This window comes from Cryptomeria japonica, chromosome 9 (assembly GCF_030272615.1).
Source record: "Cryptomeria japonica chromosome 9, Sugi_1.0, whole genome shotgun sequence".
Taxonomy (NCBI): domain Eukaryota; kingdom Viridiplantae; phylum Streptophyta; class Pinopsida; order Cupressales; family Cupressaceae; genus Cryptomeria; species Cryptomeria japonica.
In genome coordinates, this window is record NC_081413.1 from 434532215 (window position 1) to 434553759 (window position 21545).

General features: G+C 39.4%; 1 protein-coding gene across 4 annotated transcripts in view; it reads right to left on the minus strand.

The window, feature by feature from the left end:
• LOC131037955 (uncharacterized) overlaps window positions 1-21545 on the minus strand; it is a 141322-nt gene that overhangs the window by 85377 nt on the left and 34400 nt on the right. For 2 of the 4 annotated variants that reach the window (XM_057970221.2, XM_057970220.2), the window contains exon 2: window positions 11091-11207. In XM_057970221.2, the coding sequence (XP_057826204.1) occupies window positions 11091-11207 (117 nt within the window). Of the gene's footprint in view, window positions 1-10928; window positions 10996-11090; window positions 11208-21545 lie in introns of those variants that run through there. The other 2 variants (XM_057970219.2, XM_057970222.2) reach the window with 2 other exon arrangements.

Below are 21545 nucleotides of genomic sequence, written 5' to 3' on the forward strand. Positions count from 1 at the left end.
TGAAGAAAAGGTACATCATCCATCCTGCACATCAAAGACAAAGGAGGTCAAAGCAAGGGTCTATTGGAGAAGCAGATAGTTTCAGAAGAATTAATTAAAGTTAGCTTCTCAGCATCACCAAATTGAGCATCAACCAAGTGTCAAACAAGGTGGCGTCCCAATCATCACTCCTCCAATTGGATTGATCCACCTCAGCGTGTCCAGATTCAATGTACCTGACTCATCAAAGATGACACTAACTTCGATGTACCTACCCCGGTTATCCATTGGTTGAATATTCCAGAAAAGACATGTGTCCAAATAATGCAATTATTTCATTGGCCAGAATTGAGTTTGTTGTAACAAACCCTAATTAGGGTTTTCATTGTAAAATCTCAGCCATTGATCTCAAGTTGATCTGAGCCATCGAATTGTATTGAGGGCACTATATAAGCCCTGGCTCCTCATTTGTAAAGGCTGATAGTTAGTCAATAGTTGATAGTGGGTGAGTAGTTAGCTAATAGTGAATAGTCAGCTGATAGAATAGAAATTAGAATAGACTAGGAAGAGAAGACAAGACATTGTTGCCTCAATTGTAAAGACTTCTTTTTCATTGAAGATATGGTGAAATATGTCGTTTCGTTGCAATATGCATGGTCTCTTGTTGAATCTTCATTTTAGATGATAGATAATTAAATTGAATGAAAGAAGTTGTTGAATGCACCTGTGTGGAATCCGTCTAATCCATACCACTAGCCTCTTACTGATTGTAAGTGCGCCCTGCGTGGTCAACTGGCATAAAATGAGCTTAATCTCAAGTCGTTACACGTCTATTGTTCATGCATTAACTTGAATGATGATCAATATCTGATGGTGTCCGATTTGAATATATTTGAAGCATCCCCCAGAAGATCGCACTGAGTTGGTGTTGAATTGTTCAACTTGATGGTGAGACCCAGCCCAGTAGGACTCCACCTAGTCGTTCATCCATCTTCTCGCATTCTAGGTAGTAGAGTAGACTTCCTGAACCCTGCATCTTTTGTCATTTGTTTGTCTTCCAGTTAGTTAATAGGACTTGTGATTCCAACAAATCAGACGTTTAGGTCATTGAGTGTAAGTCCCCTTGTGATTCCAGCAAATCACATCATACCGCGAAGAGCTTATCCACACGTAGAGATCCTACATAACAGAACCTTGGAGTTACTCCGATTGATCCTTCAGCGAGATCTTCAGCAGTCGGGAACTTTGTTCAAGAGAGGATAAGATACTTCGGTATTTTATTCTGTGTTTGGTCGTGTACAAAATAGACATCAACAAAGGGTCAGGAGCAAAATTCTTCTTTTAGGTTGATTTTCACCACTTCTTTGCCTCAAACTACCCTTCAAAGGCAATTACGCATCAAAAATTTCCCAACCATGCCTTAGAAGTCAAAGTGTTGGTCATAACAAGGAACAAAAAGGGTTTTTGCGAAATTTCGCTCTAGACCCTTTGGAAGGGTCAGGAGCGAAATTTCTCCTCTAGGCTCAAATCATCTTCCTTTCCACTTGGCTTCGCCTTAGACTTAATCCTTGATGCATTTCCTTCCATAGTCATGCAAATTTACCCAACTATCCAATGACTTAGGTGAAATCTTAGGTCCTTTGGGAAATTTCGCTCTGGACCCTTTGGAAGGGTCAGGAGCGAAATTTGAGATTTTGCCTTGGACACCACTCAAACATCCAAGCTTCTGCCTCAATCACATTGCTCTTACCTCTAACAAACCACCTTGAGGAGTTCCTGGCTCAAAAACTTGGATTACAAGGACATTTTAACCATTTCGCCCAAGTACCCCCGGAAGGACAGGACCTATCCTAGAATTTCGCTCTAGACCCTTTGGAAGGGTCAGGATCAAAATTCATGAATTGGGCTAAATTTTCTCATTTTCCCCTCAACTTTGCCCTCTGACTTGGTTGTTAGATCGTTCCTTCATCTTAATCAGGTCCATTCGCCTTCAAGGTGATATCAATTCAATGTTTCTTGATGACAAATTAGGTCTTTCAAGGATTTCGCTTTGGACCCTTTGGAAGGGTCAGGAGCGAAATTCATGCTTTAGCTTACATCCTTAACTTTTTCTTCAAATTTTCAAGCCAACTCCTTATAATTACATCCCTCCAAGCTTGTTCATGCTAGCATTCGCCTTTCGAGCCTATACTCTGATCACTGGCTTCATTCAATTGACTCTGACTCGACAGAAGACAAGACTCTGGCCCTAAAACTTACAACCTTGACTCATCTTGCCTCAAACTTCTCGACTTCTTTGCAAAATATACATTTTCCATCTTTCAAAGGTAAGATCCCTCTAAAATTACATCAGGGCTCTAGGCACAAAACAAATGACTTTCCAAAGCTTAGGTCAAATTTGGTTTTGAAAGGAACCATAGGCAAGCTCTGTGAAAGAAACCCTAACTTACCCAGCCTAGGCGACCACTAACTCACTCAAAACACCTAGCAAGCAGAGAAAAAACTAAGCTAAGAGAAAGCAAGACCAAAAAAAGAGAGGGGGTCCCCATTCTGATGGGGCGATGTGTGAAATGGTTACAACAGTAGTGTATGCTGAAAATCTCAAGGGGGACTTACGTTTATGAATGTCTTTTAAGCTTATGGACTTAGATGGATTTGTCAATTCTAGGCTCTCTCTCTTTTTTTTTTTGGATTTTCCGGGATTTAGACTTTCAAAAAAGGGAAAAAGGGAAAAGGGTAAAGAAAGCTGATCTAAACCTACGAATTCTAGAGACAGTATTAATTAGGTGCTCTCGAAAAACCACACTTAGCTTTGCCACACTGAGGACAACTACACAAAACGGGTGCAATCTTCAACTGGTTGTGCTTATGATCAAAATGTCGGCATACACAGAGGATAGGCTCAGACTAACTTTGCACAGTAAAATGGAAACATCAATTCACCAAAAGTATGAGTAGAGATGCACCGTTAATTAGTACTTATCAAATCCTTCATTCAATTCTAACAACATGAAAGCAAATCTAAATTAACTTTAAATAATGTGTTGAGGAAATTGAAACCATGCTAATCACTCAAACAACAAAGATTACAAAGCCTTAAGAGAAAGTGCACATGCAATATATTATTTGAAAAAATGACCTTCACGCAACAATATATCAAAAACCTCACACTCTCCAAATGAGAGGAGGTAGCCTTATATAGTTTTCAGAAAATAATGAATGGCCGAGATCAAACAATGATCAAGGGCCCGGATTGAAAGTATAAACCCTAATTAGGGTTTCTCAAAACTCTATCAGTCAAAACAGACAAAAGAGTGACATGTGGCATAGCTGCTATTGTCACTGAGGTGAGTGTCCAGTTTCCCTTTTTGCAGATTCCATGTATCTGGACATGATGAGCCGAACCTCTTCCATAGTGACATTGGCAAGTTACTAATCTGAAAGTCGACGATGTCCACATCATCAGTACACGTGGCGAGGATGCCTTCCCACTCAACTGCCTGGACAAGAAAGTTCTCGTCAATGAGGAGAAAACTTGCGATCCTTGAGAGATCACTCTTATCAATCATCCTCGAGTCTTTGAAAAAGCTCGACTGAATTCTGGCTCTCAGGTTCTCTGCCTGCAAGTGTTTTTCTCGTATACCCTCTTTCTTCCAAATTTTTGATGCCACACGAAACACCTTACTTAAAATCTCTCATACACTTTCCTCCATCTCAAAACACTTAGTTTCAGATTTCTTCAGGACTTCAATCCTGGTGACCAAAGCATAATACCAAGTGTTAAAATCATACATAGCCCCAACCTGGATGACACCTGCATCTACCAAGCTTCGCTTTGACAGACCTCGGATAACCCTCAATTGTGGAAGTATTTCATCTTGGATTTCTTCAATATCTTCCCAGTTTGTAGCTAAGTCCTGAATTCTGCTGACTAATGAAATGAAGAAGTAGACTCATGTGCTGATACCAAATTTTCCACAAATATGTCAGCACGTGCCGAAGCATCTGAGGTCCATTCCTTAGCTTGTATGAACCTGCCCTTCATGTCGTTGTAATCTTTCATCGACTCTGGCTGAAGAGGCTGCGGAGGGGTGACCGGTATCTCATGGTTAAGTGGCTTGGTTAGATGGAGAACATATTTCCTCCACTGTTGATTCTCTTCCTCAACCTTCTTTCTTTTTTCCTTCTCCTTGGCTAGCCTTGCCTTGAGGGCGTTGCAAGAGTCGTCAAAGTATTGGACTTCTTGGTCCTGAGTAGGCTTACCCAGCTGTACAGTAGTAATCTTATAATCTTCTGGGCCAATATTGTCCCGAGTCTTACCTTCTTTTGGCACAGCTATCTGAACTGTTCTAAACCCTGCACTATCCCTCTGAATCAAAGAGAATTTTCTAGCTGTCTTTTGTGGTTTAATTACAACTGGTTCGTTCACCTTGGCCAAAAATGTTGTTGTATTCTCTTCAGAGTGGGTTTCATTAGGAACCTTAGCCCTTATCCTTTCTCTCAACCAATCGGGAATGGTTGACTGCTCCACAATATTTTGATCAAATCCACCATCTGTTGCTCCTGGTCCAATGACTATACCATCAAGGAAAACTACTGGGGGCTCAGGCTCTTCAACTTTTGTGGCTTTGTTAAGAACTTGTTCCTTGTCCGGGTTTTGCACAGCTTCTCTCATTATTTCTTCAATCGAAGGAGAAGGCACTCTTACTTCATTATTCCCCATATCTGTGTCCATCTCCTGTTCTTCAACTACATTCTGGTCAGGTACAACAGATGCGGCACTCAAAATGGAATGACCTTAGTTGGATTCACGTCTTTCCCCAATAACTTTCTTTCCCTTGGCCTTTCTAGAGCTTCCAACCAGTTCCTTTCTTTTCCGGGACCCAACACTCTTTCGATTCCAAGCATGACCTGTAGAGATACAAGGATTGGAAGACATAGAGTCATCCATTCCCATTAAATCATAAGTCAGGGCAACACCTTTGGACTTCAGTTGCTTTGTCTTCTCGGATGTCCACCACTTGGAGTATTTGACCACTGATCTCATAAGGTCTGCCAAATCTGACTTTTCTCCTTCTGACCAATCAACCAAGGTCAGTGGCTCATTTCTCATCTTCTCAAAGTCTGGTTGTTGAAGCTCAGAACTGTCTTCTATTTGATAAGCAACTCTGAATACTTATGTTGCTCTCACCATACTCAGGGGAATCCTTGACCAAAATCTTCTCCTGATTTTGAAACTATCGGCTGCATTAGCCCAATAATCTTCCACACCAGTTCTATGCTCAAATACCAGTCCTTCTACTTTCTTCATCTTATGGAATGGATCAAAGTTCCCTCTTGGCTTGTAGTGGTAGAAAGGGTACCAAGCCAGCTCTTTCTCTGTAGTGGCAGCGGCTTGTGATGATGGGCATGTCTCTAGTCCATTTCCAATCGTGAGAGAGGATGTTTCTGCCTTCTTTTGCTTATCTCTCTGGGTTGTCATATAGCCCTCTAGTTGCCTCACAACTTCCAATAGCACAACTCAGTTGGTAGGGTAGACTGGGAGCTTATAGGGAGATCCAGAAAATCCCTAAATTCTGATGTCGGTGAATTTCGGGTATTGAATATACCAATACTCGAATCTGCTTATGAAGTCCATTGACTCTTGAGAGTCTCTGATGTAATCCACCTTGCAGTGTTTGTGTGATATGCATCAAAAATGTATCATTTACCCTCTTGAAAAGTAACTTTTCTTCCATGTGCAGCTAAGGGTAACAATCGTAGACAGGAAATTGATTCTCTTTATTTCCCACTTCCCCTCTACAGGTGAGGCCTCTGTATCTATAGGTTCTAGCGAGGGAATAAAACAAGTATGAGCTCATGTAAAAAGTCCTATCTGCCTCCAGATTTCTCAATTGGCTGTCCAACTTATTGCTTATCATCTGAGCCCAGTCAATTATCTTGACACCACTCATTATCTCGCTTATGAAATAATACATCCAAGGCTCAAATGGAGCGCCTTGGGCATTACCCATTATTCTGTTCAACGGGACAATCATATCTCCAATACCCTCTTTAAAATACGCCCTTACCAAGCTCTTCCTCTATAGTTTGGAGGTACCCTTTCTTGGCTTGTCCAACCAGGAATGATTGATGGCACCGTACTCTTCCAAATGGTCTTGATACATTTGATCAGCCTCATCCTTGGTCACATATACAGCATTATGATATTCCGGAATTCTGAAAGCTTCCCTTACGGCCTCATCACTGATATTGGCCAACACTCTTCCATCTGGTGCCACAACAGGATAGATAAAGGGAAAAGTTTGTAAACCACTGATTCACCCCCCCTCTCAGTGGCACATAATGTGATGTCCCTTTAATGTGTGATTGCATTTGTGACAGTCTCCCATCTAATTGGTAAGTCTGCTTTCTGTTAGATCTGATAACCGGTATAGACACATAGGATAGATAAAGGGAAAAGTTTGTAAACCACTGATTCACCCCGCCTCTTTCCAAGGCATAAAACAAATTAAGGCAAATTGAAGGATGATTGTCCAAGAACATTCCAAGTCCAAGGGCAAACAAATTGACATCAAGCATGCCAAGGCATGGAAGAAATATTAAAGCACAAACAAAGGTTGGTTGGACTTCATCCAAGTCTGCCATGCCAGGAAGAAATAAATTTGACAAGACAAGCACATGAATCAAATCTTCTCCAAATTCAAGGCACCTGAAAGAGTCTCCAGGCATCAAGAAAGAAAAGTCTTCAGACTTGGCGAAAGTATGGAAAGAAATTCCAGATTTCTTGAAGGATTTCATTTCTGAAGAGTCAAAGACAAGCTCCCACACACAACATAAATTGGCGGCAAGAAGAGTATTCCAGACAAATTTCCATACTTGGGCAATTTTTTAGCACAAATTGGGGAATTCAAGTCAACACGTCCAGGCTCATTGAACACACTACCTCTCATCAGAATAAGGGGGTGCAATCCTAAAAAGTAGCATCTTGTGCCCCTTGTCTCTCATCCGACGGATATTTGACCTATTTTGGGAAACTTTGATTAGGGTTAGGTTGTTTTAATCTCAGTCGTTGATTGGAAATCAATCCTGGCCACTGAATTGTAATTGGGGAGCCTATAAATTGAGCTCACCCCTCATTTGTAAATCATGGGAGCATGTTGCAAAACATGTTGAGATAAGCAATTGTTGCTTAGGATTGCCAAAATAATAAGTAATACATAGTTTGAATTGATCGTGATTATTTCCCTTATTTTGGAGTCTGCATGGTTCTTATCCCTCATCATAGTTTAGATTTTATTTCATGTATGTTAGATGAATAAAGGATTTGATAGTTTAGATTGGTGAAACTTTTTGCTCATACTTTTGTTGGATGGATGATTTTCATTCAATGTGTAAACTTAGCCTGAGCTTTTGATGTGGATGCTTAACTTTACTTTGAGTAATATTGTTCAATTGTTGGTATTATTCATAAGTGTGAAAATCTTGAGCACAACCTTAGAAGATTGCACATGCTTTGCATAGTTGTCCTAAGTGTGGCGAAACAAAGTGTTGTTATTAGCTTCACCCAGTCTTTACCGTCTCCTGAATTCTTAGGAATAGATTAGAATTTCTAAGCCCTTATCTCCTTTTCAGTTTTCTTGAAGTCCATGATCCAAGTCCCAGATGATAGAGCTTCAAGTCTCAGATGATAGAGCTTCATTGTCTAAACCTCCATTGTGAATTGAACACGCCAAGCGTAAGTCCCTTTGTGTATTACCAGCATATCACAACGCCCATTGAGCTTATCCACATGTCAAGGCCTAACAAAAGAGACCTTGGAATCGCCATATGATATTAGCATAGGTGGTGATTTTTCAAGAGAGGATAGAGTGTCTTTGGATATTTTATTCTAATGTTTGGTAGATGATAAAACATACACCAACAGTCCGTCAAAACAATTTCCAACACTTAGACAAAATTTGGGCCACCTAGAGGAAAAATATGGTCCATCGAGACAAATGTCAGGAGAGTTGGGGGAAAAACGCCCTCCATCAGGATTTTGAGTGGGGGAAATCATGGGTCATCGGAAATTTGCTCAAAACTTGGGGAAAAACGCCCCTCATCAAGATTTTTGACCCTTAGACTTCAATTTAATGGCTTTCCATCGGGAATTTGATGATTTCCACACTCAAAAACACCTAAACATGTCAAATTTCATCGTTCCGCGTCGAGACTTGGCCAAATTTATCAAAATTTGAGCAAGCAAATAGGGATTTCATTGGGATAACGTGCAATTTTGACTTGAATCACCTCATAGGAGCAAGAAAATAACCCCTACAGGACCTCTTGACGCTCAAGCACAAAAATATCACCGACTTGCAACACTTAGACACATTTACGCTCAAATTTAAAAATTGTTGCAACCTTGAAACTTAGGATCATATTAACGATTTTAACATCCTTTCAACATTTTGACCGACATCCTCTCATAAGCAAAGGCTAAAACTAGGAAACTACCACTAAACCAAGGCAACCTAAGCAAAACACCTACCCTAAAAGGCAAAAAAGTAGGGGTCCCCATTTGCAATGGGGCGATGTGTGAAAATGTCACAACAGGTGCAAAGGAATTAATTTAACAATTTAAGTTGTCCAAAAAGTAACTTCATGATTTATTCATAAAATGGCAACTTATGCTTTATTATTAAAAGATTGTTGTAAAAAGAGGAACAAGAAGTGTTGCTAGGAATGGAGCCCAAAAGTAGTATTAATTAAAAATATTTTGTAAACACTTTTCCAAAATAAAATTTTGGATGGAAAAGAAGAAATTAATATTATTTTTCCTCAAAAACCCTATATAAAAAGGAGTTGGGCAATAGAGTGAGTTAACAATTCATATATCAAACTTTAGACTCTTGAGGTTGAATATTGTTCATCTTTTCTGCCCTAGGATGAAAACTCTTTGGCAAGGAACAGATTCGAAGACAAAAGCCCTTCTACTCCATTTGAACAATTTCATCCAAGGATTACATTTGAACTTAACAGTTACATAAGTTTCGAGTTTTAGTTATTTTGGTTGTGTGGAATTTTCCAGATATATAAAAGTTTGGTGTTATTTTCCAAAGTTTGTAGGTGTGTGTGTGTGTAGAGTTTCTAGATTTAGTTGTGAAATTTTTTTAGTACCAAATTAAGATGATTTCAAAATATTTCTTTTATTAAGATTAAGTGTTAAAATCTTTTAATATTAGTTTATGGCCATTTCCTTAGCTGGCTGTACCATTTATTATTCAAACATACCTCTTATTGCTATTATAATCATTTTAAGGTGCTGATTAATATTGAATACTTTGTATTTACTTTATTTTGGGTTGCCGTATCCTTTTGAGGCAATCCAAATGGGAGGTAATATTGATAAGCTTGGAGGTAAATGTTGTTGTCATACCATGCTAAGGGAGGTCGCAAACTTTAAAAGCTGCCAATCTATTTCGCTCAAACAACCTTACATCTACTAAAGCAGTTATACGAATTTAGGAAACGATGCAAATATTTAGGGTATGATTTTAATGTCAGGCTTCATCATAATATTTCTACTGTTATAATGATCATTTCTAGGATATTTCTGCAGCTAATATTCAATATATCAAAAGGTTGAAATTTCTCGTTAAATTTTCTATACAGTTTACAGCCAGAAATAATATAAAAGTTTAGCAATTGATTTTGGTAGTGTAAGTCTGGATGGCTATGCCACCACAACATTTAGCAATCGCTATCATTTTCTAGCATTTATTATTTCTAAAGATAATGTGTAGTTCTCTGCTAGGATTTGTTTTTTGTAATTATTCTAGAAAACTTGCCACCATAACCAAATTCACTCACTTTCATTTTCAGTTGTAATTCATCTAGAAGGCTTGCCGCCAAATTAAGTTTATATTTACTTCCAATTTTGTAACAATTGCAATATTAAGTTGTGTGGCTTGCCACCAACAAGCATTTTATTATAATATCATTCTAACACTTTCAATATATGCTCTGACCTTGCCCACATGAAGATCCTGGCAATCAAAAGGTGAAGATTTTACTCTTGTTCATTGTGAAAGCGAAAAATCAGTAAACAATTCAATTTGGGGACATTACATGAGGGTTAAGGATGCCACACATCTACTACAATCCAGGAGTTAGTTTCAAAGCATAATATAATAGGTTGATACATTTGCAACCAGTACAAATAAAGCTTGTGAAACATACAAACGGTAGTATAACTATAAACGCATTTTTGTTAGTACTAAACATGAAGTTTTCATAGTCCGGAAGAATAAATTTCAAAGCTTCTGGTTAAAATTGTGTATGCTTATGTTTTACATCAACATTGTTGAGACATGGACCAGCTAGGACTCGAACCTAGGACCTTCCATACGCTGCTGGAGTGCTCTACCACTGAGCTACTGGCCCCTCTTGGACCAGTCCATCATCGGTCCGGGTGCGGCTTATTTCCAACACCAACACCCCCCCTTCAGCCACACCTCTCGTGTGCTTGGGGCTCCTAGCCTGGACCTGGCTCTGATACCATGTTGAGACATGGACCAGCTAGGACTTGAACCTAGGACCTTCCATACGCTGCTGAAGTGCTCTACCACTGAGCTACTGGCCCCTCTTGGACCAGTCCATCATCGGTCCGGGTGTGGCTTATCTCCAACACCAACAAACATATCAGATCACACTTCATGGTCCATCATCAAAATTTTATTTGTATTCACAGTTAATAAAGTGATACCAGTATTTAAAATATTCAATTTTTTTCAATTTCCAAATAGGAGCTCAAGTTAGTTATAAGTATGGAGGAAGTATGATGTAGTGGTGAAATAGAATGCATATTAATCTTAGAGCTCAGTTCAGGCCTGTCAAATGTTGATTTTAGGATTGCAGTCTGCTAGGGGTTTTGTGAATGCTGGTATCTCGTTGAAGAGTTATACCCTATGATTGAATTGTGTAGGTAGTTGCTAGATCCCCCACCATCAACCTTGCATGAACCGTAAACATCTGTGATTTTATTACAAAATATATTATTTTGCAATAAAGAAAGATAACTACATCAAAAACAAACCATTCAAACATGCCTGCTGCTCAGAACCAACCTATGGGATGCGTGACTGCAGTTGCTACGGCAACAGCTATTCCACTGGTAGAAATTTGCCTTATAATTTTGCTGACAGAGGGAATGGAAATGTGCTGAATATCATCCTTGCAAGACCCTGTAGACATAAACAAGTCATCTAATATTCAAATACCACCTACACTAGCAATTTTCTAGAAAGAAATATCCTAATAGCACTCTTGCGTGGAAACCCCATTTAAGTTTTGTTAATATCAAGAAGTTCCACAACATCCCAACTGTTGTTAAAAAAAACAGGCACACCCTATTAATGGGTATGATTTTCATTGACAGTGAATACTAAGAAAGAATTTCCCAAATTCAGAGAGCAGACACAAGTTCTGACTAGAAAACATGTTTGCCAAACACTAAACAAAATAATTCACTAGAGAAATTGAAAAAGAAAAGCTTCCCATTGGTGCTATAGATGTGTTAATCAGAAACTCCTACATAAGATCCTAGGAATGATACAAATTGAATCTCATAAGATAGAATCATAGAAAGAGGAAAGTTAGCTGATTACACTTTAATTAGCTTGTGCTAAAATTGTAGTCCTTTTAGCTGCCATTAACTATAAAGGGATATATGAGTTAAAATCTGCAACTAATATCTATTCAGACAATCTCTTAAAGAAAAATCTCAAGCAAGACAGCATGTTACAATCTATCCTAGGAATGAAACCAAAACAAAGACAATAAGGAATTATCTCAAGGCTATATTGGAAGTGAATCCGAATTTATGTCCCTATTAAATAGTCCTTAACTTGCTTCTAGTTGCAAAAGGAGCATGTAAATCAGCGTCTCAAACAGTTACTTATAGAAAGACAAGGCATGGGCATGAAAAAATGCAATGAGCTGATGTTTATATACAGAGTTGAACTGCAAGTGAACTTTTGGTGCAGCAATCAAATGTGGCTCAAATTAACAACCAATAAATGGTCGCACAATGCAACAAGAAAATAGATCTAGGAAGAACAATAAAGATTGAACAAGAAAACTATATACTCAATCATAGAAATGAAAGAATTACATGTTGGCCCCTAGGCATGAAACCCAACACACACATTATGCTGCTCAAACCTTAGATTTCACTTCTCCATTTCCATGCAAATAGTAATTTGATGAATAATCTAAGATCATACCATATTCATAACAAAATTTCAAGATCTCTTTATAGTCGGCATAAAATGCCTATTGTTATGTTTGATAATATTTGTTATCTGCAAATGTATTAATTAAATGTATTAAGTGGGTTGTCACTTGGATTGTTATGTGTCCATTGGTTGACAGTTGACCATCGAGTCCTTTAAATATGTTGTGTACTGCCAAGGAAGGGGATACGGTATAGTTGGATTAATTGTAATCCTTGGCCGACCATCTCTAGTCTTCTTCTCTGTAATAATTTCATGTGCAAATAGATATATTTTACTGTTGTTTATGGTATGTATTATCATTTGTATTATTATTTCCTGTACTTAATTTATCAAATATAGCAGTAAACATTTGGTGTCATTGCCTTAAAAGAAATTGGGTCAGCCTTGAGTGATTCATGTCCTTAGACCCCAATAAAGGTGAGAAGAGGCCACATAGGGTCAAGAACAAGCAATTAGGTGAGCTTTAAAGATTGTAAAACAAAAAGAATGAAGAAGATGATTCCAAGAAACATTCGAGGAAAGTCTAGATGGACGAGATTTGGAGGATTCGAACCGCCAACCCTCGACCGAAGGGAGCACAAGGACGAGTCAAAGCTTGGAAGTGCCTGGAGTGTTGGGGACGCTGGAGGTGGACATGTAGAGGACATGCGTGTGGCTGAGAGTGCAGGGAAAGCACCGGAACATGTAAAGTTGTTGGGAGGATGAAATGAAATGACGAAGGGGTAATGGAACTAGAAGATTGTTGGGAGGATGAAACAAGTTCTCTGAACGGATTATTTCACTGGCAAATGGAGGACTACGAAGCCTTCCACCCCGACTACAAAAACTACAGATCGACGAAATTGAGGAATTGCAAAGTCCGTACACAAGCCAAGTCCAAACATTATGTACGGGGATAGGCTCGAGGGTCAAGCCGTATGAGAAGGTGAAGAGAAGTTGGAGGAATCCATATGGGAGTGGAGGTGAGCCCTACGGACAAGAGAAGGGAAATCCATATGTGAGCCCGCACGTGGGCCAAAGCAGCACTGGGGAGCCCTACAAGGTTGAGGAAAGGACCGCACACGAGCTATGTACAAGAACAGTATGGAGGTGGGAAGTAAATTTGAAGGAACCGTACGCGTTGAAGTTGAGCACACCGTACGAAGGAAGCATAGGCGACAAATCTATATAACAATTGAAGGAAGTACGCCAGAATCCATACAATGCACATAGAGACCCATACGAGGATGGAGATAAACCGTACAAGGCACAAGGGAATATGTGAAACGCACGAAGGAAAGTTTGCTAAGATACCGTACAGAGGAGAGGAGTACACTATATGGGCAAGTAGGGAGGAGGTCGTACGAAGAGCAAATATGTATGCCATATGGAAGGAACGATAGCACACTGTACAAAGGGGGAGATAGTAAGTAGTACGAACATGAAAGACCATATGTAACCGCAAGAACATACTTACACGCATCGTACGGACAAGAGAAGAGGATGAACGGGTTGAGGTCATACACGGGGCCGCACGTGATAGTAGAGAAGTCAAGTTTGTACGGGGCAAAGGAAAAGTCGTACTCGAATTCAAAGACACTGTACAAAAACACTAAACCCTACGTGATGAAAAACAAATCAAGGCAATCAAGCCCGTACATAAGGTTTCAAAACGTACATGTTTTGTTTCAGACCGTACGTGTTTTGTTTCAGGTCGTACGTGATGTGTATCAAGTCGTACATGAGGTGAGAGGAGCCTACGTGGTCAGGTCGTACGAGAAGGGCAGAAAAAGCAAGTGGTAGGAGCGAAATCTCCAATTTTTGGCTTCATCAACAATATTTTTGGCATCATAAAAAATCACGAAAATCATGTGCGCCATGGAGTTCCATGTGGTTTTGAAGGTCTTAATTGGAGCTTGGTGACGAGGGTACTACCCCTTGACCCTACCCTGTATCACAACAAGGAGCACGCCCTGGGTGCTACCCCAGGACCCCGTGAGGGGCGCTGCCCCTTGACCTCTTTGGGGGCATTGCCCCCAAACCCCCATTTGATTTGGAAGGTACACTACAAGTTGGGGTCATCCAGTCCAAGTCATTGTCTATCATTAGTCGTTCCAAATATTACTTGATGTTTACTTGTCATCTAGAAGACGATTTTTTCTTTTGGGGGGGATTATGTAGTCGACATAAAATGCCTATTGTTATGTTTGATATTATTTGTTATCTGCCAATGTATTAATTAATTGTATTAAGTGTGTTGTCGCTCAAGTAGTTATGTGTCTGTTGGTTGACAGTTGTGTTCCTCTCAACAACCATTGGGTCCTTTAAATATGTTGTGTACTGCCAAGGAAAGGGGTACGATATAGTCAGATAAATTGTAATCTTTGGCCGACCAACTCTGATCTTCTTCTCTGTAATAATTTCATGTGCGAATAAAGATATCTGTGTTTGTCAGAAAATCCAATATATGCTTATCGTCTTCAAAAACTTGGAAATTGGTGACATTATTTGGTACGGATGGAACTGATGCGAGTTCCACTGTAAATTTCTTCAATCCTTCCATGGCAATGGATGCCTAGGAATTAGCAACCTATGCAAGTGCATTTGCCACTTGGTTTTGTGATCTGTATATTGACTTGATATTGAAAGCATCAAAGCTTTCGATGAGATCCCATATCCTATTGTAGTATTTTGTCAATCTTTTGTTGTGGCAGACATACTGCTTCCGCACTTGTCTAACTACAATCTCTGAATCTCCAAACACATGTAAAATCTTCACTTTCTTCTAAATGGCTAACAGCAAACCATGAACTAAGGATTCATACTCAGCAACATTGTTCGTACATGGAAACTGTAATCTATGGGAGGCCAAATAAGTTTCCCATGAGGGACTAATCAATTCAAATCCGACTCCTAATCCTTTCTTTGACTTTGAACCATCAAATCTCAATTTCCAAACTTGATCTTCATCATGTATTTCTTCTTTAATTTTATCTGTAATTTCTTCATCTGACCTAGGAGAGACCTAGGAGAGGCCTCTTCAATTTCTTCAAGTGTCAAAATTTCAGGAATTCTCTTGTGTATTTGATTCAAAGCTACCTTGCACATTGCGCAAGAGAATTCAGAATGAGCAACATTGTGAATTCGGCACCAATTAGGCAACAATAAATCTTGAATGCGAGCACGATTGCCTAACTCAAATCCCTGCTGAATATTCTTGAACATAAATCCTCTAAAACTTTCAAACATATCAACTTCTTCATCTGTATCATGATCACTTTCTACTACAACTTCTATGGAATTCACAATCTCATGATTTTCTTCTATCTTTTCAACTGGGTTTTGAAGCATCAAAACCTCTGCAACTTTTGGTTTGTAATTCCCGACATCGGTTTCTAGGAAAAGAATTTCAATGTTTTCCCCATATTCAGTTATCATCAATCTTAATCTTGGGGTACTATCTATCTTGATCTGGTTTGGTACACCTCTCCATGGCAGCCACATATGAGAGAAATCAGTCGAAAATTAACCATTCAATCTCCTTGACCAATATCGACTTAGGAGCATGCCATATCCATCTAGAATGTCTACAACTGATATATCTATGAAGTGTTGGACTCTCGGATCTGCAGCCAACTGCATATGAATATTGTTTAACTCTCCAATCACAGGTAACTCTGTCTTATCCAACTGTGTAACTCTTTTACTAGTCTGTATGGGAATGAGACCCAATTTCTCGCATATAGCCTTTGGCATTACATTACTTGAAGCTCCGGAATCTACCAGACAATTATGCAAAAGTTTGCCGAATATTCTTACCGAAAGCAAGAATGGGGTTGGCTCATCTTAATAATTCACTGCTGGCTTATCCCTATGAACTTGCAAGTTCTCTTCTTTTTTCATACTTTCTTTGGAAACTTCATCATTTTTAACCACACTTTCGATGGAAGCAATCTCACTCTTAGGAAGGATTTCACCTTTGGTAGGATTTTCAGTCATTACTGGTGAATCCTTAACTCTCTTTACATTATCTCTTGTGAGAAAAGATTTGCCTTCTAACATGTCTTCTTTCTTTGGCACATTTGTCGTCTTAAGTAACTCTTCTTTGTTGGGCATACTAGATGAATCTTGAACTACACATGCCTCTTCTGATAATTGTTGAATATTCGGTTCATCCTTAACCACATTTATGCTTGCTTGAGGAACATTTGTACCTCTCTGAACGTTGGAACTGGTTTGAGCTGTAGCTCTCCCGACAATATTCCCATTTAGTCCATTCATTAATGTATCTCTGATCTCAGGTACCTTCATTAGTTCGAACAATGGTAGGCTTACCTTGACTTTCTTGAATTCTTCTAACACACACAAACTCAGCCGCTTCAACTCCTCTCTTGGAGGGGGAATGTTCTTCTGTCTATACTCAGGTGAATCTTGTGGATAGCTTGGTGTATTGCTAGCATTTGGATTTGGTGGCGTAGCAAAATTATTCGGAGGAATGGAAGTAGTTAAAGGCTCTTGATTCCTCTGATTTCTCTGATAAACTCTGGGTCCAGTGTTTCCTGACGACTGGTGAAACGCTTCTTTAATTCCTTCAACCAAAACGTTGTTAGTCAATGGTGGAAAATAGTGCTCTGGATCTTCAATAGGCCCATTAGCTGAAGCAGGTGGAAACTCAGAACTAGGCGGAACCATAGGTCCATTCACCAATTCTGGAGGAAATCTCCCACTTTGTTCACACACTAAACTTTCTTCATAAACTAGAGGAAACTTGAAATCCTCAATGATTAATGCTTGATCATATCTCGTAGCGGGAACAATTTCATATCCCGTTGTCGGAGTGCTTTCTGATGCTTTATTATTTCGCACTTCCTGTTGGAAAATATAAGCAACAACCTTGAATTCGGGACAATGCAATTTTGAATGCTGACTAGTGTTGTGTAATCTACACCAATTTGATAAGGCAGCCTCCACAAGGAATACTCTGTCAGTCAATCGACTTTCCAAAGCTAGTGGATTGTCAAGAGGTGATGGCACATTTCCATTGTTGGGCGCAGTATTCCACGTTCTCTTCTAATAGTTCTGATTATTGCCACGATATCCTTGGTTATTTTGATTGTTGCTCTGATAATTCTGATTGTTACTTTGGTAACCTTGATTGTTATTTTGATTACCACCTTGGTAATTTCTATGCATATCGTAGAGCTAATTGTTCTGATTCCTCAAATGGGTAACCTCTGTAGATGTTTTCTTTACTTGGTATATCAACTCTTTCATTTCTTCCTTCTCCTCCTGTGTCCTCGTGGATGTCACAGCATTTTGCAAGTACACTGGATGCGTCTACGGAGCTTGAGAAATGGGTGCTCCAGGATGGAGTACCAACTGATTCAACGACTGAGCAACTGGATACATCAGTTGTGGAACTTGATTCATTATTGGCGTATGATGCACCAAAGTTTGACTTAAATTCTGAATTTGATTTGCAGCCGCAGGCGACCCCAAATTGAGCAAAGGTCCACTAAGATTCTGACGCAATATTTTGCTAACTTCTATTGCCTTTGCATATGCTTCGTTCAAATTTGTTGGAGAGGGATGAGTTCGCACAAACATAGCTGTAAGTGGATCTATAGCATGATAGTATATCTCTTGAGCATCTGAAATAAGATAAGGAGTCTGCAACCTTGTATAAGCCTTCTAAAATCGGTTGTTGAATGAATTGCTAGGTTCATTCTCTTGTCTTTTACATTTAACAAACTGTCTATGCAACTCCGATGGGGAAATCTAGATTCCAAACTTTCCAATGAATGCTTCCTTCAATTCCTCCCATGTGGTGATGGATCCTGCAGGTAAATGGATGAACCAATGATACGCTTCTTCTCCCAAGGAATAGGAAAAGAGTCTACAAGCCACATCTCCATACTCAATTGCTCTATTTCTCAAATGGTCTTCAAACATCTTAATATGATCTTCCATCGTCCGGCTTGAGTCACTAGTATTGTATTTCGAACAGAAATTTTCCGGATTTTTCGACATCTCATGAATGTCATTGAAAGCGAGCAGTGACGGATTGGTAACCAACCAGGTAGCACCGTTTGGAGGTGGTCCTTGATTCTGGGCCATCTCTCGGTCTTCTTGTTGAAATTGCTGAGCTTCCTCTTAATTTGGATCTTGATCCTGAAATGGACGATCTTGAAAAATATTGTCTTCTCTAAGCACGTCCCTTTGATTGAATAATCTATCTCTATCTGATATATCTGAACTCGGTGAAGCCTCTTGCCTTCCAAGTCTGGATCTGCGAGGAGTCCTCAACTCACAATGTCTTCGTTCTCCAGGAGTTGACCTTAAAATTCTCTGAAGTCTCTCGGGTGAAAAGGACTTGATGCGCTCCAGTGTGATCTATCTGGGATCAATCCGGACTTGTTGTAATCTTCGAGCAAGTAGATCCCTTTCAATCTGCTCCTCAATTTGTTCGTCAATTCGTTCAGCTATCTCTTCTTCTTCATCCAGCACAAAAGAAACTCCAATGCATTGTGGTGCACTCGGTTTAACTTCCCAGGCAAGGTTGTTCAAACTGGATATAATCTTTCTTTCGTCTCCCAGGTTTGGTTGCTTAAACTCGAGTTCGTCCAATTCAAGCTCGTTTGTTCTATCAGGATCAGGCAGCACCATTGTGTCTCATATCAACTTAAAAATCTTCAACTGGTTCGATTTCTTCTAGGCTGATTGGTAGACTGGATTTCACGATAAACTGTGTAATGTCCCCTTCTCAGGCGTAATGTTTCAGTTGACCGATGGCCTATTTCGGAGACCCGTAGGCTACTCAATGGGTGAAATTAGGGTTTCCAATTTTGGAGTTTATTGTTGCTCGTGAATTAGAGTTTGGATCGCGGATTCTTTCTGGGTTTTCAAAGAGCTTCGTTGTGGTATGTCCGGCTTTGCATTCCGAGCACTTTTTGGAATTTACTATTTTTAGTAAATTCTATTTCTGGCAGTGGTCCTGATTATTTCGACACAGTTGGTTCTCTTCTTCAGTTGGTTCAGTTGGCTTCGTCACTTTTGGCCTTGGGATGTTTTTGGAGAGATAAGTTCATTTCATTTAAATAATGTTATGTTTTAATGTTATATTTTAAAGTTGATCCCTTGGCCTAGCTTCATCACTTCAAGTTGTTTTAAAAGGTGGTCTTCAAGGGTGGACGCATCATGGAAGGGATTTAATATTTCCTAAGGTCTAAAATCTTGCTTATGAAAAGGGGTGCCAACTTTATGAAGAGAAGTGAATTAAAATAAAGGTTAATTAAGCTTTTAAAAGTGGCGCCATCTCTTGGAGGAAAATTCAAATGTGAAATTAGGGCGCACTTTCTAGAAGCCTCTAGAGATCCCTTGTTAAGCTTATAAATGGAGGCCTCTTCCCTTCATTTGGCATCTTATGTCTATTGTAATGTTACTCTGCCAGAATGATATTGGGGTTGCTTCGAAGAATGAATGCCTCCTAGCCTTGGTATTGCTTCTTGCTTGAAAGATAGCAACTAGTGGTGATTTAGTGTAGTTGTGAGAGTTTGTAGTGGGGATTGCATTGTAGCTTGACTTGTACTTGAAGTTCAGTTATTTGCAATTCATTTCATTTTCGGGAGTCGCGGTTACCAAGGCAGATTTGTAGTTTCACTCATATATTTCAAAATAAAAACATATTCATTCTGGGTATTGCATATTTCCTCTTGTTTTGGCTAGGCGCTCCTTTGTGCAAATTTGCAGATTCTAATATGAAGTGTTTTATTTTATAGAGAAGAATCGCCATTCTTGCTTGGCGTCACTGCTGGGAATTGCCCTAGGGTTCGTGATAAATAATCTGTTGGGTTAATGTCTGATTTCTTGGTATTGGTTGGGTCGCCTCCATGGTATTGGTTGGGTTAATGTCTGATTTCTTGGTTTTGGGTCATTCGGACTAGTATTGAGAGAGTAATGAGCATTTTAGTGATTCCATGTGTTGCTGATTAAGCATTTCACGTGCAGGTCTGTCATAAATCAGAATATTAAGATTGATCCTTGAGTAGAATTTCTTGGACTTATCATTTTTGTTAAGCCCGGGAGAGCCTTCTATATTGTTACAACATTGTATAGTCTTAATCCTATGATCTTGGCAAGCATTTACTATCATATTGTAAGCTGAACAGTAATACTGGCAGCATTTCTTCTCATTTTCATTTCACGCTTGTTATTTACATTTAATTCCATTTCTAAGTTCGTAGCATCTCCGCCATATGGTAGCTCCATTCCCACCCTGGGTTTGAAAGCACATGCTTGGTGTCGAGTTTTCCTTTCAGCAGTTGTAATTGTAAAGATCCTCTGACCATATGTTAGTCCATCTTGGGCACATTCTTGGTTAGAGTTGCTTTCAGCATGCACCAAGATCCTCTGACCATATGTTAGTCCATCTTGGGCACATTCTTGGTTAGAGTTGCTTTCAGAATGCTTTAAGACCCTCTGACCATATGCTCACGCCTTGCCCAACCCGAGATCCTGGTGTACATTCTTGGTTAGAGTTGTTTTTCGCATCGTTTTGGTTTAAGTGCTAACCCTAACAGATGTGTGTTGCATTACTCTTTGTAATTGAAAAATTGAAAAAAATTGGTCTGGGATATTTCAAACTGCTCCAAGAACAATGATAATCGGAGGCAAGTTTCCCGACTGTTCTTCTTTGTTTATCACTGCTCTCACTCGTCTGAATTCAACGTGACTACTTTGGTTTCTCCAACCAAGAGTGTTGAATTGTGAAATGATATCTCTTTTTTCACCTTGGATAAGTTCTTCTTCAGGCAACACCATTCCGGAACATAATCTTTGAAGATGATCGCAAATCAGCCCTCCTTCTAGTGCCAAAAGACTGTTGAGCGCGAAGGAGGGACAAAAGTCTTGGATAACTCCTTGCGAATATGAATTGATATGATCATCTGTGAACAACTTGATAATGATTAGCCCTCCTAGCGCCAAAAGAATGTTGATGTGTTTTATGCACATAACATTTCAGAATAAAATACCAAAGTAATTTACCCTCTCTTGAACAAAATCACCTCAGATGTTAAGGGTAAGATCAACTAAAATGATTCCAAGGTTTCTACATGTCAGGTCTTGACGAGTGGGTAACTCAATGGTCGATCTAAATTGCTGTGTTCACTTGGGGACTTGCACAAATGTTAGGATTATCTTCTTCGATCATGAAATATGTGGAATAGGTATGCTGACAACTTAGGATTTAGCAATGTAGTTCCGGACTTAATTCTTACTAAAAAATGGGCAAAAGGAATAGGTTTC